Here is a 23,550-nt window from a genome sequence, read left to right on the forward strand (position 1 = left end):
ATATAAACGGAAGACAGATTCTTGTTCTTATTTTGTTTAATCTCAAGCTAAAGTTCCCTTGTTTGTGAAAATGTCAAGAGTAAAATGTCTGCTTCTTTCTTGCACTTTACTCTGATGCAAACAGGCCAATAGTCCTTTTCAACTCTTCTTTAATCTTTCTTCATTCTGGATTTGTCTTCAAAAGAATATTTTGGAAGTGTTTGTGCATGGAAGTAGTGCTCATGGTTAGAGATTCAGGGATTCAGTGGTGATTCAGTTCCGGCAAGGAGGAGAAGGGGTGGGGAACAAGTGTTTGACATTTACATTTCTACCCTTTTTTCATCCATCAAATCTTGACCATCGAATTAAAGAATATTCTAAGATGCTAAAATCTAATGGTAATTAATAGTGGAGCACCGGTGGACAAAAAAGAAAGTCGCCCACCGTAGTGGGCACCACAATTTGCGGTCTATTAGTCTAGAGCAGTAGTTTCTTCCTATCAACACACGTCCCCGCAAGATTGAGGTTCCGTTAGTAACGCCGATGTAGTCTCATAAATGTTGGTGACGAGACTTTGAAAGAGGTTTGGTGAGACAATCTGCAAGTTGATCAATTGTACAAACATGTTGAATTTTAATTTGAGTTTTCATTGTAGTAACTAGTAAGTCTCAAACAAAGTGGGAGTTTATGGAGTTATGCTACATTCTGTTGTGATAAACTGGATTATGGGTGAAGTACGTGGTACTGAGATTATCATAAAAAAGTAAATGAGACTGAAATAGTAACACCTAATTCAATTAGTACAGAATAATTTCTGCTAAAAAAGGGAATTAAAAATATTGATGACCGAGGGTTGAAAACGAGTCCACATATATGATAATCTTTCCAGAATATGACTAATTAGCATAATTGATGCCAAATCTAGCAATTGTTTGGAAAAGTAATAAAATAAATAAGAAAGATAAAATGTTTCAAAAACTGACATCATGTAACCATCTAATTATGGAGTTGTCTAAATGACGCAATGGAAAAAATGAGTTACATAACCCAAACTTAGATGTTCCAATGTTATTATTACATGTTTCTTTAAAAAACTCCAACGCATGTTACATGTGTCATCCAGCTCATTTCATTATTCATCTTTTTATATTTTTATTAAATTCATTTTATTAAATAATTTATTTATACTTTGAACTCATCATCAATTACAATAAACTACACAACGAACCCCTTTTTCAAAAAAAAAAACCAAGAACCCTAATTCCCAATTTTGAATGTCATGTTTCAAAATTCTTCTCATCTCAGTTTCATTATAGTAATTAATACTCCTTTGTGCGGTGCGTCAACTAGTTTTGTTGCATTAAACCTGAGGTCTTACATAGAATTTAGAAAGCATTGATCTTCAAGTGGGTTGTTGCTGCATTTTTCATGCAAATAGGTTTGGCAGTTTTCATCAAGGTTTGGTTCTTTGCGTAGCTATAAATGCACTGCAGTAGTGAAAATAGTGAAAAATAAGACTCAAATACAATCATAGTTAGCTCTTTTCATTGGCTAACTTCATTCAAGACATGAGAGGAATCGTTTGAAGCACAATTGGTTTGGTTTTTTGGATTTGCTAGAATGAAATCCACCCTGTTATCTAATAATTTTGAGACCTCACTTTGGAAAGTGAGACACTCAAATTACCCACTCTCTATCACAAAAAAACACGTCACATTTTTTAGTTAAAAATACTTCTTCTTTCTCCTTAACCTGTGTCCGTGAGTATCACGCGTTGATGCCTCATCTCTTTATTTATTTTTTTCAATTTCCCCAACTTGCAATTTACCGATCCTTTCTCATCTTTTAGTTTTTTTATATTTGATTTTCCTCATTACTTCAACTCTGCAAAATCCAAATCCCTCATTTTTCTCATCTCTTTCGCTCTCAAAAATCCAAATTCCTGAATCAGATCTCAATCATGCAATTTTAAATTTCAAATCCGTCAGTTTTTCCAATCACTCCCTGAAACCCCCTCAATCTGCTCTCAAAATCTTATCTCTATAAAACTCAAATCCTTCCTTCTCTTTGTCTAATTTTTTCTTACTCGACTATAGTCAATTTCTTTTCTCCTAATTTATGTTACAATGGTGTTGAACAATGGTTCCAAATTTGCAGCCAAGTTATTTTATTCTTATGAATCGGTGTTGTCAAAGTCATCCCCAGGTAACAACTACTCTATTAAGAGCAATGAATCTTTCCAAAATGATGTTTTCTAAGGTTGTCTGTCTCTAGTTGAAGAAACTTGCAAAACAATCAGATTAAGGACTTGCCTTTAGCTTTTCAAAATTGTGCCAACAACAAGCGTGTTTGTTCCTCTAATATTAAGATTTTAATATTTAATATTATTGTTCTTGCACTTTATTTCATTTGTGCATTCATTTTTTTATTTTTCAAATCTAACTTTTGTACAATTCAGTGACTTGGAGTTTCAAATTCATACTTATCAAGACAGAAGTACAATCATTTATGTTATTTCTTTGACACCTTTCTAATGCTTTGAAATTTGCAGAATATTTGCTCTATTTGGTGGACTTTATGAACACATAACGGGTGGCGATATTTCCTAAAAACAATTGTTGCTACAAGCTTTCTTAATTACCTTTACAGTAGTTTTCTGGAAGAATTTGTATCTAATTTCATTTTGGTAAAGTTTTTCTTTCTAATAGTATCATATATTTGTTAGTTGTCATTGTAGTTTGGATTTTGGAGGAAGAAAGCAGTGAGTTGTACCAGTGATGCGGAAAAGTAAAATCATGTATTACCTTTATGTTCTTCTTAGTAAAAACGACTTCATCTTTAAACGTAAATTGTATGTATTTGACCTCAACTAATAGCTTGATCTCTAAATTACATATTGTCACTAGAAGGAAAAAAATGACACTGGAACTGATTAAAGTATGTTCATTAGCACTTTCCACTTAAAGCTATGTGATTTAATAATTTATATTTCTTTACAAATTTTATAACATATATAATATTTATATCTTTAAGTATTAATATAAAGTTATTATAGATAGAGAATTAGTATTAATATAAAGTTATTATAGATAGAGAATTAGTATTAAAATGTAATTAATATTAATATTTTTTCTTGATTTAATATCTACTAAAAAGTAATTAAAATTGATTTTTTTTGTAGTTAAATACAGAAGTCTATACCTCTTCTTAAGAAAAATGTTGATGTTGTAGCTTCATCAAATGCAAGATTGAGTACTTTTTTTTATACATCGGAAAATAAGATTGAGTACTCTAATTTAACATATAAAGGCTAGGTTTGATATTCAATATTTTTTTATTATCTTCAAATTTGTTTTTTCTATATTTATATTGTTAGATAAATATATATATATATATTAATTTATATTTATAAATGTTCAATCATTGCACAAAAAAGTTAACATTAATCATGTGGTAGCTTAGAAGATTTTGCCCAATATATACTAAATTAGATTATTACATTATTTTTATTCCAGCAAATTTTAAATACAACTTTAAAATCAATATTACAAAAAAAAATTATGGTACATTAAATATGAGGAAAACACCCGTGCAATTGCACGGGCTACTTACGGGTTGCAAAGAACTTTGAGACAGAATATTCAAAATTAGGATTAGGGTTCTTGATTTTTTTGGGGGGGGGAGGTTTGTTGTGTAGTTTATTCTAATTGATGAGTTCAAAGTATAAATAAATTATTTAATAAAATCAATTTGACAAAAATATAAAAAAAATTAATAATGAAATGACTTGGATTCTATGATGACATATGTAATATGAGTTGTAATTCTTTTAAGACATATGAATATAATACTATTGGGACATCTAGGTTTGGAAAATCAAAAAGCAAGAGCGTCTCCTCCAGAAAATCCCAAGAAACACTAGGGGTGCACATGGGTTGGGTTGGATGGATTTTGGTCAAAATAAAATCCGAACCGATCAAAATTGTCTGGGTTGGATTTAACAAATTTCTTATTCGGACCCGATCCGAACCAACCCGACGAAGTTTGAATTGGGTTGGATGGATTTATTGGGTCACTATATTAAAATAATAATATATCTGAAATATTAAAAAATCTTGCAAAAATTATTATAAATTCAGAAAAAAGTTATAAATAATACTAAATATGTTATAATACTAAATAGCATGAAAAAGACACAAAAAGTTATAGAAATAATACCACATAAATGACATAAAGCCAAATATCATGAAAACATAAAACTTCATTACCAAATGACATGAAACAATCTAATATAAATAGTATCTAAAAAGTGAAAAACAACACTAAATGTCATGTCATGACACTTAGAACTTATATGTCTTCGACATGCCAAATAACTATATATAAACATGTAACAAATAACTACGAACAAATACTCTAAGTTCAAATATGACAAATAACTATAAATACTTAAGTCTCAAAGTTTCAAAAAGTCATCACTCCGACACTAGCACTCCAAGTATGAGTAAAATTATAAAAATTATTATTATATGCATGGATTCTAGGTTGGGTTGGATGGATTTGAACTGAATCCGAAATCCGATCCGAACTTGGTTGAGTTGTAGTAAAATCCATCCAACTAACCCGATTGCCCGATCCAACCCGCATTTTTTCTATTGGATCGGATTGGGTTGGGCGGGTTCATTGGATTTACCCCGCCCATGTTCACCCCTAAGAAACACTATCATAAGCTTTCTCTAAATCAATTTTGAAAGTTAACGATCCTTTTCGAGCCAATGAAGAGTGCATGTAGTGAACTATCTCCTGGGACAAGAAAGCGTTATCCATGGTACCACGCCCCGGAAGAAAGCTACTTTGCATTGAGCCAATTATACGATTCATCATGGGTCTTAACCGGTGAACTATAACCTTTGTAATCAATTTATAGATTACGTTACATAAACTAATGGGGCACAATTGTTTAACTGTCGTGGGGTTGTCAACCTTTGGGATAAGAACCACTAACGTCTCTAACAATTTTGCATCCACGGTTCCTTGCACAAACGCCTCTCTGACAACCTGCCACACATCCTCTCCAATTAGATCCCAATAACGCTTATAGAAAAAGGGCTGAAAGCCATCAGGACCGAGAGTCGTGAAGGATTTCATAGACATAAGTTCTTTCCTCACATCCTCTTTGATAGCTGGAGAGGAGAGAATACCTTGTTCATTTTCTGATAATTTGGTAAAATTACCGTGTTTAAACCCCTCAGCAACCCGATCATGGCTAACCGCAAAGAAGGAATGGAAGTGGTTGTGAACCTCATTAGCCAAGCTTTGCTGATATGTGGTCCATGTCCCGTCCGAGAGTTGTAAACGATGAATGTGATTTCTCCTTTTTCTAATCATTGCGTGCATGTGAAAATAGGTCTTATTGCGGTCACTGAAATGAACATTATTTCCTCTAGCCCGTTGAAACCATAGCAGTTCCTCTTGTTTCAATATGGCCTTGTACTCCAACTGCAGTTCAAATTCAAGCTGAGACATATCTGAGGTAACTCTAACATTGAGTTCCCGCTGAACCCCACACAGTCTTCCTTCCACCTAACGCTTCCTCCGGAAGATATCGCCAAAAGAATTTTTATTAAACAGTTCAGATTCAGCACGGACGCAATCCAGTTTAGAGTGGATTGACTCTTCACCTCGTTTCCATGCTCCTTCCACTACCCTGTGATAATTAGGGTGGTCTGCTCAAGCCGCTATGAATCGGAATATGCGAGTTCCGCTTCCATACGTGTTCATCCCTCCACAATGGACAAGTAATGGACAATGGTCTGAATGAACTCGGTGGAGATGTTCAACCGTGGCTTCAGGAAAAGCTAAACGCCACTCAAAATCCCCTAGGGCCCTATCCGGACGCTTAGATAGAATGAGACAGTTATTACTCTTCCGGAACCAAGTGAACTTGCCACCTATGGAGCCTAGATCAACCAAATTACACGAGTCCAAAACTTCAGCAAATTTTGCTGCCCTAGAGCCACGAAATCACCTCCTCTCACCTCTGTAGGATGTAAGACCTCATTCATATCACCCACCAGAAGCCAGGGGACCAAAATAGAGGAATGGAGATGACAGAGATGCTCCCTCTCTTTGTGCTGGGACTAGGGGTGGCAATATGGGTTGGCGGGCCGGGCCAGGCCCAACCCGTCACTAACCCGCCGAAATACGGGTTGGGTTGGGCTAGCCCACTTTTGGTATTTGGGTTCAAAGTCTCAACCCAACCCATATTTTGACGGGATTGCGGGTTGGCGGGCTAGCCCACTTAAAAAATGTTGTATAGTAAAAAAATGTGCAATGAGAAATTTTAAGAAATATTTCACTTTTCATACGTTGGCACATGAAAAAATTAGAATTATACGTATTCTTTATCTTTAAATGTTATGATTTCAACTAAAAAATCTCACCAATAGTAATACCAAGAAAATATTTATCATGCGTGGTTATTAAAAGTTGTAAAGTTGTAACATCACTAGCAATTGTTTGTAAGTGTCAATAACCTTAATCAAATCATTGATAAATGTCATTTTTCTTTGATACACACTCACTTAATATTACTTAACAACACTAGATGTGTTTTACAATCATCAACAAGAGTTTACTTTAGTCAATAATAGTTAACCAACAATTATAAAAGATAATGTCGAGTTGTCATGAAAGTTTGAGACAAACCATAACCGACAAATAAGAGCCGCAACTTATATAGGTGAATCCATGGAAGGTCATCATTGACTAACTTTCAAAATAGTTTTTGTTTTTTAGTTTAGGTCTGTCATAATCTATGCGTACCTTACAATAATCAACTTAAAGAATAAAAATATAAAAAAAAAGTGAAAAACGGGTTGGCGGGCTAACCCAACCCAACCCGTCATTAACCTGCCAAAATGCGAGTCGGGTTGGGCTGACCCACTTTTAAAATTTGGGTTCAAAATCCTAACCCAACCCACCAAAAAAGGTGAGCAAAACGGGCTGGCCCAGCGGGCCAAACCCATTTTGCCACCCCTAGCTGGGACCGACGAGGCATATATAGCACTACACACCCAAGAAAAGCTATCCCACCACAGCTCAAACGAAACAGCTTTAGTTTAAAATGAAGGTGAAAATAAAAAAGAGAGAATTTGTAAATTTCTATTTAAAATATATTTTGAATAGAAATTTACCAATTACATTAATAGATCATGCTATTAATAAATTGTTTTGAATAATTATTTACCAGTTACAGAATTTGAATTATAGAGGTGAGTAAAATACACTATAAACCACTAGGCATTTGCTTCCCTCATGAGAACCCAGAGGCCTTTCTTTACCCCTTTTTAATTCCTATTTAACGGGTTCAAAATAAATAAATTTCATATTATCAATAATTTTAGAAAAAAGTAAATTTCTGATCATTGAAACATATTAGAAAATATGTAAAATTTCCAAATTATGTTTTTTCATATATTCAAATAATTAAATTATTTAAATGCATAAGTTTTTCTTAATAAACCTAACATGACTAAAAGAAGCGAATCGGACGGTGCTGGTGTTGGAGAAGCCAATGGAAGCTAATGAATCGGACGGTGTAGAGTGATGCGTGTTGGAGAAGCCAAATCTGACGGTCTGAGTGGCACATCGCACGATGTATCTTTTTCTTCAACCTTTGCCTTAGGTTTCCTATTCTCCCAACCCAGAAACTGCAGAAACCTCTCAAGTTTAGACGGAAAAAAAGAAAAAACCTCTTCAGCATCCTTCTCCAGTCTCTCCTTTCCCCAAGTATTCAACCAAATAAGCATGAAGTATATATACTTCAACAGCTTCAATCCATCAAATGCACCACCACCACCACCACCTCTAACTCATCATGAAGCGTTTCTTGTCCCTCTTCTTCGTCAAACTGGACACGTTCTTCTCATTCGTTCTGGGGAGTTAAGACCACGCCTCAGGCGGAGGCAGCCCCTTCCCCAGCCCCTCCATTCTGATCTTGCTGTCCTTGAGCGGCAGCCCCTTCAGCCCCGCCTTGCCCTTGCGCGGCAGCACCCTCCCCCAAAAGTGAATATCTGGATTCATTCAGAAACTGGTTACCAGCACTAATCTGAGGCAGTGAGGAGAACACATTGTTCACATGAACCCATAAAGAAAGCTGCCTGAAATGTCTGAATCAATAAAGGAAACAATATAGCTCTTCAATGTTAGGGAAGAAACCAGAGAGAAGAGATAGAGATAGAGAGAGAAGAATCAGAGAGAAAGAACGAGAGAAAGAAAACTCCAATTCGTGTATCTTACACTGACTTGCAGCAGCGGCCTCGGAGTAATTGAGGCTGGCGGCGTCGGAGTGCAGTCGGAGTCTGGCGGCGCGTCACAGGAGGCTGGCGGCGGCGGAGTGCAGCCGGAGTCTGACGGCGGGGAGCCCTTGATTACGACTAATCAACTTCTGATGCAGTCTGTGGCCGCCTTGGAGGGTGCTAGCCTCAACATTTCTGAGGCAGCACAGTTGTGCAACTCTGCAGTCACCAATTTGCACATTGGGAGTTAATGCGGGGTTCCTTCCTGATACTCCCTTCATCGTGTTGTTGGTTCAGTTTTCTGAGTCCATTGCCGGTGCTTACTTTGTCTATCAAACTGCTGCACATCATGTCATGAGGGCTCGGAACTCCTTCATGCGTGTTGAGCTCGCCGGTGATATATTTCAGGTATGTTGTTTTCTTTTATCCTGTAGCTGGCAGTTAGAATAACAGAATAGCAGTTAGGTTGTTAGCAGAGTATATAACTGCTGCAAGTCATTGTAAGATACACGAATTGATGATAATAGAGTTTTCTTACTCTCGTTCTTTCTCTCTGATTCTTCTCTCTATCTCTTCTCTCTGGTTTTTTCCCTAACATTGAACAGCTATATTGTTTCCTTTACTGATTTTGATTTTGATTTTTTTAACAGACATTTCAGGCAGCTTTCTTTATGGGTTCATGTGAACAATGTGTTCTCCTCACTGCCTCAGATTAGTGCTGGTAACCAGTTTCTGAATGAATCCAGATATTCACTTTTGGGGGAGGGTGCTGCCGCGCAAGGGCAAGGCGGGGCTGAAGGGGCTGCCGCTCAAGGACAGCAAGATCAGAATGGAGGGGCTGAGGAAGGGGCTGAGGAAGGGGATGGGGAAGGGGCTGGCCAAAACTTTTAGAGTTCGAACTATTCTAGCCAATTTGTAGATGGACTTTGCTTAGTCCTAGGTTGTTAATATTGTTGCCAACTTGTGGCTATTAGTTGCATCATTGTAAAATTTCACGCAACCCAATCACTAGATGGACTTTGCTTAGTCTTAGGTTGTTAATATTGCCAACTTGTGGCTATTAGTTGCATCATTGTAAAATTTCACGCAATAAAATTGTTGAGATATAATTTTTTTCATAACATTTGATCAGTCCAAGAGTATTAATTGCAATTTGATAATTTTATTCTTGCTATTACATTTATTGGATGCAGCAGAAACTGTGGAATTACTTGTCAAACTACTTCTTGACCGTTCGCTTGAGGCCAAAGAAAACAGATCATGATTACTTGGGAGGAACAGCTAATTTTAAAGTTCCCTGAGGTTAGTTTGTGGTGACTAATCACAATCTTTTATTCCTTGTGTGCTAACAATCAGTCATGGTTTTTAATTTATGGCTGAAGAATGAATACCTCTGATGATAGTCATAATAAATTTTGTGGTCAGAATAAGTTTACCACTGTAGGCTGTGGCTGCCAAATTTTTATCGACATGTTTAGGGAAACAATCCTCTTTATCGACAATCCATGTTTATCATTCCAATCTATTTTGACAATTTCTTTGGATAAAGCTTGTGAAAGGATATCTGAAATATGCTTTTATGCAGACATTAGACATAGTTTTCTGCCTAATGCTTTATTTTATTTATGTCTCTGAATTGCTTGCTTGACAAGACAATTTAAATATTTTGAAGAGGATGGCGTCATATATTATTGTCAATCTTGTTGGAGCTTTTGTCATGAAATTTAACAAAAATATTTCTTTCATTAAACAGTTGCAAATGCTGCTAAAGAACTTGATAAATGAATGGAATAGCGTACCACCTCAATCCATATCCACACCCCCGGAATCAGATACTTTGTCTGCACCTAAAAGTTCCAAGGTACCTTCTGGCTTGTCTAACTTAGTATTAACTAATACAAGAATATTTACTAACTGATGTTTAAATAGAATTTTTTTATAATAGATGATTTCTTAAGCCTTGAGAAAAGGAATTAAATTATTTTAGTTTGAAATGTTCATGTGCTTTCCCTATTACTTCCCTACTCTGGAAATTGAAAAGAACTTTCAAATAAAAACCTTTTCACTTCTTTGACTAAAAAAAACCTTTTCACTTTAAAATGCAAACAGTTGTCTGTTTTTTACATTTAGATCATTAATATTGTTATGAACTATGATATAACCTATCTCAAACTTTGGATACTGATTTGGACATTGTGCATCACAAACTGTGTTACAGAGATTTTCCCGGGAAGTGCAAATGCAATTAAATTGGTAGTTAGAACTATGTAATGTATGTTGCTTCTGTTCACTCTTAATTTACTTTTCTGGAGTTATTCATAAGCACAATAGATATGCATATGGAGGAGTGATGCTTGATGGAATAAACTCAGTTTCTATGGAATAAACTCAGTTTCTCTAATCACAAAAGAATATGTAGATTGAATTATCTTTTTGATTCCTGGATGCAGAAATTGGGTTATTTATTATATTCTCTTCCCAGTAGAACACAAACCACAGTAAAACCTCTCTTTAGTTCCACACATCACTAATCTATCTGATTACCATCTTCTCCCTGTCCTTCTTTCCATGACGCAGTTGAAATGTACTACTCAGGTGAGGTTTTTAAGGACACTCAACCATTAATTAGATCCGTGATGGATGGATTTAATGTGTGCATTTTTGCTTATGGTCAAACTGGATTTGGGAAGACTTGCACCATCGTAAGATACTTGAAATCTTTCTGCTTCATTCACACCATAATCTGTTCTATTTGAAATGATTTCGGAAGACGAAAAATTAATGATGGAAAATGCATTTCAGATAGGAAATGTACTATTATGAGTATCCTTTGTTCCTTCCAATGGCAAATGCAAGAACCAGCAACAACTGATGATATGATATTTTTTGTCTTATGGCAGAGTGGTCCTTCTGGTGGAACATGTAAGGATATGGGGATCAATTATCTGGCTCTTAACGAAAGGAAGGACATTATAACATGACATTTTTGTTCAAATGGTTGAGATTTACAATGAACAAGTAAGAGACTTACTTGGGGAGGACAAGACCGACAACAAATTAGTGATCTGCAGCTGCAATGATGATGGGTTGAGCCTTCCTGATGCAACTTTGCGTCCAGTGAAGTCTACAAATGATGTTATCGCCCTCATGAGACTCGGTGAGGTTAACCGTGCTGTCAGTTCTACTGCCCTCAACAACCGTAGTCGTTCGCACAGGTGAGTTTACGCTTTCTCTATTTCAGCAAACCAAAATATAAAATAGTTTTAGTTTAGGCACTGATATGGCTGTTCAACTTGTCTCAGTGTGCTTACTGTGCATGTTCATGGTAAAGACACATCCGGGAGCTCCATTCGTAGCTGGCTGCACTTGGTAGGCCTTGCTGGAAGTGAAAGAGTAGACAAGTCTGAAGTTACAGGAGAAAGACTAAAGGAAGGACAATTCATTAACGAGTCTCTCTCTTGTTTAGGAGATGTGATCACAGCCCTGTCTCAGAAGAATTCTCACATTCCTTACTGGAACAGCAAACTCACCCTTCTTTTGCAGGACTCCTTAGGTAGACTTAGTGTCCTATCGTTTCATTCTCACATTTGTATACTGAGATAACGTCACAGAAAAGCTTAAGAATCCTGGTTTTTTTACCATATGGAAGTATGCTAATGAGTGTTTTCTGTTGGAAACTTCTTCTGTAGGTGGACATGCTAAGATGTTGATGTTTGCTCACATGAGTCCAGAAGCGGATTCTTTTGGTGAAACAGTGGGTACTCTAAAGTTTGCTCAGCTTGTTTCCACTGTGGAACTTTGGGGCTGCACGTTCGATCAAAGAAACCAGTGAAGTTATGCAACTCAAAGAACAGGTAAAAAAATATCTACATAAACACCATTTGTTTACTTCCATGTTAACTGACTTTAACTTTTCTTGAACTTGAGAATTCGACATTCTCACTCATCATTATGTTGCTTGACATTTCTCAAAAGATCATGTGGACTTAAATGACTACTCATAGAAGTTAAATAAAACTGGTTTTCCTCTTTTTTCACATGAATTTCAGGTTGAGAGCCTTAAGATTGCACTGGCAAATAAGGAAAAGCACTGCTGAGTAGAATTACCACTCCATTAGAGAGGCCAATATTGGGGTCTGAGAAAACGCCACTGCGCCCACGCAGACACAGCATTGAGAACGGCAGCACAACCATAAATACTGGAAAACCTGAGGATAAAACTAGACGGTGGGGTCCAAATTCATCACTTAAACTACCTCAGACACCTGAACTACCAGTGCCAGATGAAAACAATGCACATAGAGCTGTACCAAGTGACCTCTGATGTTGCACTGATTCACAACCAACAAAGGTAAATAGTAGCACAAATGGAAAATGATCCCAAATAAGAAGATCCCTAAGTACAATTGGAAAACTGATCAATGGCCCAGACAAGAGGTTTGTGTTTTTAACTTTTGAGTTTCCTCTTTGAAAACCCCCAACCACACTATGCTTCACCCCATTTCCACTCACCTTCCTCCTTCACTTTTCTTGACCTCGTCCTCGTTCCTGGTTTGACTCTTAATCACAGGTGCTGTTCTTGTGGGAAGGAATCACAGAGTCAATGACACCAACTTGAACTTCAGCTGAAACCCAGAAGCTGCATTTGATCTTTCAAGATGGGAGGGCAATCCAGCAAGATGAGTAGTGTTGATACCCCCACATCCATCAACATGGGTACCCATTCCCTGTATGCAGCTGATTTGAGCTCATATGAAGCTGCATGTGTGAAAGATCCAAATTTGCAATCATTTGATGCTACCATTCAGGAGCACACCAATAGGGTGATTAGTTCTCTTGCTCATGGTGTTGAGGTTCGATCGTTGTCTTTTGACTCGCTGAGAGAAGTGACTGATAGTTTGCTTGAGATGAACCAGGAAGTAGTCGAAGTTATTTTGGATTGCAAGAAAGATATATGGGGAAACAAGGAGTTGTTCGCCTTGGTGAATGACTATTTTGATAATTGGAGTTCTGCAATTCTCTTGAGAAATGTTTGAGACGGGCTCGCGAAAACCAGGTCATAGTCAAGTCGGTAATTACCTACTTTGACGAAGAGGTGCAGAATGGGGTTGAAGTGGGGGCATATGTGAAGACATTGCAGGAGCTCAAGAGTTTTAAGGATCGTGGGGACCCCTTTACAGAGGACTTTTACTCGTTGTTTCAGTCAACTTATACGCAGCAGGCATTGATGCTGCAGAAACTGCAAATCAGAAAGAGAAAGCTTGATAAGAAATTTAAATCACTGAAGACTTGGAAGAGGGTCTCAAATGCCATTTTCGTGGCTGCTTTCGTTTCCGTGTTGAATTTCTCAGTGGTAGCAGCTTCTGTTGCTGCGCCACCAGTAGTGACAGCTTTAGCTGCTGCCATGGCGGTTCCACTAGGGTCAGTAGGAAAGTGGTGTAACTCACTTTTTAAGCGATACAAGAAAGCTCTAATGAAACAACGGGAGGTAATCAGCTCAATGCAGGTTGGTACTTTCATTTCATTGAAGGACTTGGACAACATTCAGGTTCTTACCGACAAATTGGAATTACAGCTTGAGTCATTATTGCAGAATGCTGATTTTGCTCTTAGAAACGAGGATGTTATTAAGATTGCAATAGATGAGATTAAGAAGAACATAGAAACTTTTTCAGAGACCATGGATACTTTAAGCGCACATGCTGATAAATGCAGTAGACAGATAAGGAGAGCAGGGACCGTGGTTATTCAAAACATATTTAAAAAACCTGATTAAGGTCCGTTTGGAATGTTGTATTGATTAGTCTCCTATTAAGAAGTACTGATCGAACACCATGTTTATTAGTTCAATACCATTCCCTATAAATTGTAATGAAGGTGGTAATTGTCCACAACATTTATAAACTCGCTATGTTTACGTGCGAATATGTTTGGTGCTCCAAAAAAAACTTTTGAGCTTATAACATGTTTGGAAACCCTTCTCTAATTGATTCTATAGTTAAAATGAATTATGGGGTGAATCTTCTGTGAGTAGCTTGAATTCCTCTAAGGAAATATAAGCCTGATCTAAGTATGTTATTAGTGTTTCGGCATGCACTTTGATGGTGACACTTTTGTCACCCATCAAGGGCACATATCATTGGCTAGGTTGATAAGGAGAAGGTTTATTAGAATTAAGGCATCTTCTATGAGGGGTAATTAGTAGTGATTTTTTGTTTTGTCTTCTGGAATACGTTTGTACTGCCACTGTTTCAGTGTGCCTTAGTTTAGGCCTTCTCCCCTTTTCTTTCTGTGTACCTTTTAGCACATCTTGTGCCTTATTTATACAATTTTGACTTATCTAAAAAAAAAGGGCACTTATCATGCAAATCCCATAAAATCACCACTACCAGCTAGTGAGAAGAAAATAAGGAGGCAATCTCCAACAGGAATCCCTTAAGGACCAAGCTCAAGGAGATCTTCACTTGGTGGGAAGCCAGTACCAGTAGCATGTAAGTTAAACCATTTCTCAGTGATATGTAACATAGGAGCAAAACTTAAGTACTCCGTCTCCCGAATAGTACTATAAAGACTCAGTACATCCCTCTCACGATCGGACATTTATAGTCATTTTTATAGTCTTAGAAGAAATTTAAAATTAGGAATAACTTACCATAAAAATCAAATGTTATGAGAAGAAGATATAGATATAATGGGAGCATATCATGTGAGAGGAGGAGTTTTTATGTGAGAGTGAGAGAGATTATTCTTTGGATTAAAAACAATGGTTGAGATTAAATTAACTAAGAAAAAATCCCGCGCCTCCTTTATGATTCAATTCTGTTTTCCAATCCACTGTCTGGTCAAGAGTTTCAACTCCCACATTTGACACTCTTTCCTATGCCAGCTCAGGATCCGTTTTCTATTGGAGTTATGATTTTGGTTAAACTCGTCTTCTCTTCTGCGTCACTAGATTCACAAGACTTTTTTGTCGTGGCTTCAGCTACCCGCCTGGATTCAGACCCACATCGATTCATGCAGCGGTTAGCTTTTTGCAAGGTTACTCACAACAAATGGACTCAAATTCCAACCGCTCAATCTCAAAGATTTGCTTTTGATGAGTTTATAACTCTTGATTATATGCTATGAGTAAGCTTTGAGACATGTATGTTGGCAAGAGATGGGGATCAGATCTTGTTAGTTCTTCATCATACTTCACGTGGAGTCACAAAAGGATTTCGCATCTTTAAACTTGACATTTCTGCCTCTAAATGGATAGAGGTTCATGACTTGGGTGATTCCGTTTTGTTCATGGATTCAGCTGGAATTCAAGTTATCTCTGCTAAGGAAATTAAACTTCCTAGAAATTTGAGTGGAGGCAATTGTGTTTTCTTTTGTATTACAAACTCCATTAAGGTTCATCCATTTCTCAAGCGTGATCTTGGAGTCTTCACTTTGAAGGATAAGAGAATTACAGGTTTTCCTCTCAGTCACTGCATACAAGTCTCTGGTCTTCGATTTTTGTGGTTCAGTCCTTGTTAGAAAGAAAAACAAAATAAGGGTGATATTTATGTCTTTTACTATTTTATATTTTGATAGCTTTCTTTTACACTCTATTAGAAATTTGGATCTTTGGTTTGGTGCATATTATGGTCTGATCAGATTATGGTTTAGATCTGATTCGGTTTGCAGCTTTTTATATTTTATTGTACGTGTTTCTTGTTAATGTCGAATCATGTGTTAATGTTAATACCTTATCCTAATACCCCATTCCTCATATGATATCATCATTTTCTTGCATCAACAAATTCCAAAACCTAAACAACATATTATATTAATTCACAAGCCTTATTCTATCAATCTCATTCAGTAAATCAAAGGTTTTCACCAACCTCCTCTGCTATGTACGTACAGTTTCTCTTAGCAAACAAAGATCCTAATGTTCTCAATGCCTCCTCCACTTTCATTTCACAACCAGTTAATTGTATATGGAATCACTCTAATGCACAATTAACAAAGATTAGGACCACATGAATCACTTCTCTGTTGCACACTGTATGAAGTGGCTCTATCAGGATGCCCCCACCGGTCAGCATTTTAATAAGGTTGAGTTGTTAGCATCCAAGTTCATTATCTTTATATAGGTTTAATTTCTCTTCATGAAAAACAAACTCACTGGGTTTGATCCAACGAGTTTGCTGAGAAGTTGACTCGGTTTTTGCTTGAACCAGAACCATGAACAAGCCTAAATGCTGGTGTCCAACATCTGGGAAGTGTGGTTGTGCATGGATTGGAGTTTATAAAAAATCAAACTATACCAAATTGAAACCATTTTTATCGTTCAGTTTTTTCATCCAAACATTTTTTCCCCACAAACCAACTCAGTATCTCAGTTTTGACACGGAAATGCTAGAGCCATCCATAGGTTATTTGTCCATTTACTGTAAAGGGAATAGGCGAATAGCTTTGTTTGTCCTATGATTTGCTAGCATTTCATCTAACAGGTAAAGATAACTAAAACAAAACTGAATCAAACTACAACGAAATCAAGCAAGTACACTTCTAAATCCCATCTCGAGTGGGGATGCAGGGAAATACATTAAGAGAAATAGCTGCATTTTTTTAATTGGCTTCTCTTTCCTCATAATCATAATCAGCTCTCAGAAACAATTCACATAATTGATTTTTCCCTCAGAATCAATTGTAGAAGAATTTTGAAACATGATATGTTAGCAAAAATCATAGATGATATGATATGCAATGGGTGAAACTGCATCCTCATCCAACTTTAATCAAATATTGGGTGAGTCAGGAAGGCATCAACTTTCCTGGTTCAATTTGTTACTTGTTCTTGGAATGTATGTTTCTTATAACAACTTCATACAAGGGCTAATATAATGTGTGATTAAATTCCATCATATGAAATGAAACAAACACAGAAATAACCCTAATACAAGTAAGTCTCAAATATGGCAAGCATTATACAAGACTCAATTGATAAACAAAAAAAACCACATCCCCATAGAGATAATTAAGATCATTTTATTAATACCATACAATACATACACACACAAATTGAAGAACAAGTGAAAACCCTTTCAAAATGCATAGAAAGAGTAACTTCACTTTACTTGGCTAATTCCTTATCAATAGCATCTTTAGCAGTTTGAAGATCCTCATCAAAGAACATGTCCCAATGACCATCCCACTTGATAAAAAACTCAGTGTCTTCATAGTACTTCACTCTATGCACATCACCAGCTGGAGTAAACAAGTAATCCCCAACCGTCAGGTCGTGTCTCTCCTCCTTCGTCAGATTCCAAACACTCTTCCTCCCTTCCATCACCACCAGATCATGCCCGAACGTGTGGTGATGCGCCGGCTCCACACTCCCCGCCTTGAATCTCACAAACGCCGAGGTCGGACTCTCCCTCAGAATCTTCATCGACCCACCCGGAATCATATCAATCGGATTCAGTTCCCGGTTCTTCACCAAGCAGCACACCGCACACGTGTCTACCACCGCCGCGTCCTTACCGATTTCCGCCATCTCGACAAGAGAATTGTCGAGGAAGCTCTCAATCTCTTGTGGCCAGGGTTTGTCATCGTTTGCATGGCAGGGAGCCTTAAACGCCGTGTTGAGCCATGTGTCGAGGATTTCGGTGGCGGTTACCGGCGAGGTGTACTTGCCGGAGACGGCGAGGACGTTGCAGTTGGTGATGGAGCGGGCGTTGGCGGCTTCGGCGGGGGTGAGGCAGGTGACGGCGAACACGCCGGGGAATTTGTTGGCGAAGATGGCGACGCCGACGCCGGTGCCACAGGCGACGAGGCCGCGGGCGGGGGAGGAAGAGGAGAGAGATTGAGAGACGCGGCGGCCGACCTCGGCGCCGGCGGAATAGTAGGAAGAGGCTCCGAGGTCTTCGACTTGGATGTTGAGGGAGCGGAGGTGGGAGACAAGAGCGTCTTTGAGAGGAGTGCCTAATTCGTCGGCGCCGGCGATGATTTTGGTTTCTGCCATGGACGGAGGAAGAGACTACTCAGAGTAGAGTGGAGTGAGAGTGTGAGACTGAGTGAGATGAAATTTAGGTGGAACTAAAAATATTTAAACCAGTAATATTGAATTAATTGAGTATTTTTGTAAGCAAAATTTACATTAACCGTTCACATGCTATTAATCCTATGAATTTTAACTTCTGTGTAAATATATATTTTAGAGTAAAATACACTCACCCCCTCAAGGTTTGTGAGAATAACACTTAACTCCATTTTTATCCAAAATATACACTCCACCCCAATAATAATCTCATAATTACACTTAGCTCAATTCTTCTCTGAAATCTTCACTCCACCCCACCCTTTTAAGACCATCCAAAAGATGCTAACGGAATATTCATTTAACTCAAATTAATTAATTAAAATATAAATGATAAATAAATCACATTATCCTCTAACCAAATAATAATTGTACTATAATTTTGTAAATATTCTAAATATTTATAAAATATTTTGAATACCTCCAAATAAAAAATAATAATTAAACTTGATGTTTATTATGGTCAAAATATTTCTCTCTCTAATATAACTCAAATTTAAATATGGAGTATTTCAGTCAAAATATTTATCAAATGATGAGTTCTTAATACCTGTGTATAACCTTAAACAACATATATTTTAGAACTTAAAATTCCATGTGCTTAAGTGCTCATACAACCTAATAACTAAGGTAATCACATATCGTCATAACACAATTATATTTTGAAAGTTTAGTAAACTTATTGACAAATTTTTTTAGTAAACTTAGTGGTAAAGTTTTTGAGTTTTGATGGTTCTGACATTGAGTTAAGTTTTGCCAAATTTGTGATGGAAAATGTTGTTGCCTTGAAGAGGATGATTTCAAACTTAGCTGGAAGCTACGTAACTCAGATCTGGAAGAAGTAAAACAGAAGTTGTTCTCGTTTAAGAAATGTTCTAGTTCTATGAATTTGGAATTACACCAAGAAGGCCAGAACATGCTTTATTGTAAATCATTTGTGCTGCCCTCCAAATAACAAGGATTTGTTTACTTGAATGAGCAATGATTATCTCGTGCTACTTTTTTTTAAAAAAACAAATATATTTATTATTTAGTTAGAAGATAATGTAATGTATTTATATTTAAATTAATTAATTTTGAGTTAAAAGAATATTCCGTTAGCATTTTTTGGATGATGTTAAAGGGGGTGGGGTGGAGTGTAGAATTTAGAGAAGAATTGAGTTAAGTGTAATTGTGAGATTATTATTGGGGTAGAGTGCATATTTTGGATAAGAATGGAGCTAAGTGTTATTCTCACAAATCTTGAGGGGGGTGAGTGTATTTTACTCTATATTTTATTATGTACAAATCATGAAAATAATTACATACTTCATCAATACACCTGAAGAGGAAAAAATATTACCTAATTTTATATTAACAATTAATAACTAACAACTAATATTGACCTATAAAAAATTATTGTTTTATTAAGCTTTTTAATATTTCAGAATGTAAGGGAAGTAAAAACTCTCATTTAGCTTTTTTTTATTTTTATTGTAACCTTAATTTTTCGTTCTATAAACTTATGGATTCTAGTTCACACAAAAAAACTTATGGATTCAATGAACCTGGATTAAATCTTGATTGATCAACAATGTATCTATTGCCTATGCAAAATTTTCAAGGTCCCAACCCATATTGTCAAAATTGACTGATGTGACATTTATGTTCCTTGTTTTTATTTATTTTGTATATCCCCTTACTTATAGTTGCTGGCATGTATTTTTTTAGTGATGATATATTCACACCTTATCTTTTATACACTTTATTTCCACATATTTTTATTTTTATTTCTCTTTTTTTATCATCTATTATATCTTAATTATATTTTCTCTCTCTCTCTCTCTTATGTTTTTTATTCTTCCTATCTCTCCATCCCTTTCCACCTCATTTTTTAGGTGTGAACATATAATTATTCGTATTTTTTGTAATGTTAGGAAAGGCCTAATACATGTGATCTCACTATATTTTGTGAGAAATTTTAATCCAATTATGAAGAACTTAAGGTCTCAAAATGTAATTACTTAGGTTGAAGAGTACCCTATCTTGATCGGATAGAGGAGGTTACTCAAATCATAAAATGTGACGTAATTGTTAGCTTATTTCATTTCTTAGTTATAAGATTGAGAGTTTGATCATGAACATCAAAATGAAATAACCAGTCACTTAACACTTAATGAAAACCCCTGTGTGAATACTTGACTCAAATATAAAAGAGGAAGCTACTTTGATATTAGAAACTAGAAAATAGTAGGAGTGACGAAAACAGCTCATCATGTCATGTTGAAGTGTTTCTCTGAGAGACATCCACCTTTGAGGCTTTGATGACCTTTTCCATGGATGGACATTCAAGGAGAATCGTCACTATCATTAACTGTACTATATTTGATCAATGATTACTAAACTATCACAAGTGCTTTCTTAATTACAATTAATTAGACTTGTCTAGAAGATTTTACCCAAAAAAAACTTGTCTAGAAGAAAATTATTTCGAAATCATGATAGATATGCAATGCAAAATTATAGACCTAAAGTTTGTAATGAAATAACGTGTATTGAATGAGTATAGATAACATAACAGCAATTGGTTTTGGAAGATATCCCGCCTGATAAGCATGAGACTAATCTTCGAGATTTTAAGATTACTTCTCCATAGGCATCATTTGAAATTCGAGTTCTGAATTAGATACTTAAAAAGCTCAACAACATTGTACAAGAAAGAAAATAGAATATACATATACATATCAACAAAGAAAAAATCTCAGTCCAATCCAGACCAACTCAGAGTTGAAATTAAATAATTAATACTGTAAAAAGAATATTAACAATGAAGAAATGAAATGAAATCCATTAAGAATTGATGGTCCAAGCATAGAGCAACAAAGAGAAGGCACCAATATCACAAGATCTGGTTGATGAAGAAGATGAAGAGGTTCTACCACACTCACTGTTCTCCTCTGCCCACTGCAACACGCTTGAACCCGACGACACGCTCTTCCTCATCAACCTCTTCTCTGCCCCCACTATCTCCGGCCACACCGTGCCTTCTCCTACCTGAAACACAAAAACACCGTGTCCATGATTTCCATTGCTGTTGGTGTCGTTGTTACCAACCACCCAACTCAACACGTCCCAGTAGAACTCTACTTCGATGCCATCGATGAAGAACTTCTCGTACCCTCTGAATTTCCACACAAGCCTTTTCACTACCAATCGAGTTTCACTGTCCACTTTCACTCTCAGCGCCCCTTCACAACATTCAATCTCTATGTCATGTTTTGATCCCATGAACTCGGCACGTGAAACGTAGCTTCTGCTTCCAAACACGTGCTCTCTTCTCGAAAGCAGAACAGGGGTGTGTTCTGTTCTGCTCGTGCTTGTGCCGGTTGTGATGTTGAGGTGGCGCTGTCGCCGTGTCAAGTAGTTGAGAGCAAGGTCGCCGAGCAAGAATTGGAGCTTCCCGCCGTGAGAGATTGCTAGGTAGAAGCATGACTCTGGCTCTGCAGAGTTTTGTGTATATACTGTTTTGGTGAAGTTCCAGTGGAGTTTGATTTTGTTCAAGTGTTGGTTTTGGATGCATTTTGAGCCGTGTTGTGTTTGGAAGAAGGAGAAGGTTGATGGGTTGAGGGAAATGGTGGTGGAGAAGATGTCTGAGGCGTGGATGGTTAAGGAATGGGAGAAAAGGGTTCTTGACCAACTGAGTGTGACATAAGTGGGTGAGTCACAGAGTTGTGTTTGGTATATGCAGGTTACTACATTTTGTGGAAATTGATTGGTGCTGCTGCTACTGCTTGAGGGTGACTTGGGTTGGCTGAAACAAGCTTTGATCATGTTGCTTGTTGTTGCTCCTTTGTGTTTTTTCAAATATTCAGGTCATATCTAGTTAATATGCTAGGATTAGGAGGAGTGAAGAAGCAAGATTTTAAATTGAGGTTGTGGCTCCTGCTTTGCAAAATGCGGGTTGATACGGTCGCAATTGTGGTCTTGATGCCTAGCACGGAGGCCAAAACCTTTTATCATTGCGGCTGCAATTGCTATTGTTAATTGCAATTTATAACTCTAGGAGGAAGGAACCCATGAAGAAGAAATTGGGATGGATGAGAGTTGAGCCAAGTTTGATAAGAGAGGTTCTTAAATTTTGGGTGTTTATAATGATGTGTTGTGTTGTTATCTGTTTTTGTAAGTGAGATGTTGGGAAAAAGTCTAGTGCTTTGCATCTTTTTAATGATGCAAACACAATAATTCTATTCATACAATCATCAGCTCCAGTTGCTAAGCCTTTTCAGGGACTATTGATTGGGTCATGGTTTTGGTTCCTTGAATTACGCCTTTGACAAGGCTATGATGGCTTCTTTTTCACATGCTAGTGAGCTGGGTTGCACTCAGACTTTCCAAGTCGTCACAATTAGTCCAGGTCACTTTGAGATTTTCTTGCATCAGTTCCCCTTTTTCCTTTTTTTACTCTTTTTAAAGAAAGGGGTTGTATTTGCAAGATGCACTAATCAATGTACAATTGGATTAAGTAATACATGTTTAATTCTATTTAACAAATTTTAAGTTCGGGTTACGTGAATGGAAAATGTGGCCGGTGCAGTAGAGCCAACTCTACCATAATGTTGATGTTAGGTACCAAACAAATTGCAAGAGGCAATGCTAATGACTTTAGCTTTCCCCTACTCAATCATCACAGAGGCGAATGGAAGATTGGCCATCGTGAAGAAAGGGGTAGCTTAACCATACCTTTTTCTCTCAGCCAAAAACTCTCATTATGTGATAAGCAAAAAGGCCAAAAGCTAATATTCATACATGTTTTTTTTTTAATACATTGTAATGTACCCTGATATTTCAAATTAGGCTTAGATGGAGTTATAGTCTACCTCAAATCTTCCATACGCCACCTATTATTAGGTGATTTTTTTAAATTGTAAAGTGCTTCTGTGAAGGAAAGGGGTACCATGGTGTTAGGAGGAACGTGAGAAATTTCAATAGCAAATACACAGTTGAGGTAACCAATTCAATTTTATAGTGAAGAGGAAAGAAAAACAGGTGAGAGAGGGAGTATACACGACCCGAGTAACACTACTATAACTAGAAGATTTTTATATTAAATAAATCAAATATATTTAATAGTTTTAATAATCAATTATAATAATTTCCTTTTTTTTTTGTCATTGAGAAATACTTGTTTGTAAATTAACCGTGAGAGGAATGCTTCTGCTG

General features: G+C 36.7%; 3 protein-coding genes and 1 pseudogene across 3 annotated transcripts; 2 read left to right on the forward strand and 2 right to left on the reverse strand.

The window, feature by feature from the left end:
- The first annotated feature begins 7,536 nt into the window (after window positions 1-7,536).
- Window positions 7,537-12,528, forward strand: LOC130731253 (kinesin-like protein KIN-14L). Its single transcript, XM_057583478.1, is given in 10 exon segments — window positions 7,537-8,687; window positions 8,930-9,581; window positions 10,033-10,140; window positions 10,857-10,981; window positions 11,180-11,253; window positions 11,255-11,494; window positions 11,582-11,832; window positions 11,969-12,078; window positions 12,080-12,133; window positions 12,329-12,528. Coding segments are annotated over 7 exon segments (897 nt in total). The 5' UTR covers window positions 7,537-8,687; window positions 8,930-9,581; window positions 10,033-10,140; window positions 10,857-10,861; the 3' UTR covers window positions 12,377-12,528.
- A 48-nt stretch (window positions 12,529-12,576) lies between these two features.
- Window positions 12,577-14,204, forward strand: LOC130731250 (UPF0496 protein At2g18630-like; annotated as a pseudogene).
- A 2,944-nt stretch (window positions 14,205-17,148) lies between these two features.
- On the reverse strand, window positions 17,149-18,348 carry LOC130731254 (DNA damage-repair/toleration protein DRT102). The gene has a single exon (XM_057583479.1). It carries the CDS (start codon window positions 18,274-18,276, stop codon window positions 17,386-17,388), a length of 891 nt encoding a protein of 296 aa, XP_057439462.1. The 5' UTR covers window positions 18,277-18,348; the 3' UTR covers window positions 17,149-17,385.
- A 2,641-nt stretch (window positions 18,349-20,989) lies between these two features.
- Window positions 20,990-22,803, reverse strand: LOC130731255 (uncharacterized). The gene has a single exon (XM_057583480.1). It carries the CDS (start codon window positions 22,159-22,161, stop codon window positions 21,181-21,183), a length of 981 nt encoding a protein of 326 aa, XP_057439463.1. The 5' UTR covers window positions 22,162-22,803; the 3' UTR covers window positions 20,990-21,180.
- Between the last annotated feature and the right edge of the window lie 747 nt (window positions 22,804-23,550).

The sequence above is a fragment of the Lotus japonicus genome, chromosome 1 (genome assembly GCF_012489685.1).
Source record: "Lotus japonicus ecotype B-129 chromosome 1, LjGifu_v1.2".
NCBI lineage: Eukaryota > Viridiplantae > Streptophyta > Magnoliopsida > Fabales > Fabaceae > Lotus > Lotus japonicus.

Excerpts from the sequence above, each read along its gene's own strand:
- LOC130731254 (XM_057583479.1), bottom strand. The coding sequence starts at position 18,276 with ATGGCAGAAACCAAAATCATCGCCGGCGCCGACGAATTAGGCACTCCT.
- LOC130731255 (XM_057583480.1), bottom strand. The coding sequence starts at position 22,161 with ATGATCAAAGCTTGTTTCAGCCAACCCAAGTCACCCTCAAGCAGTAGC.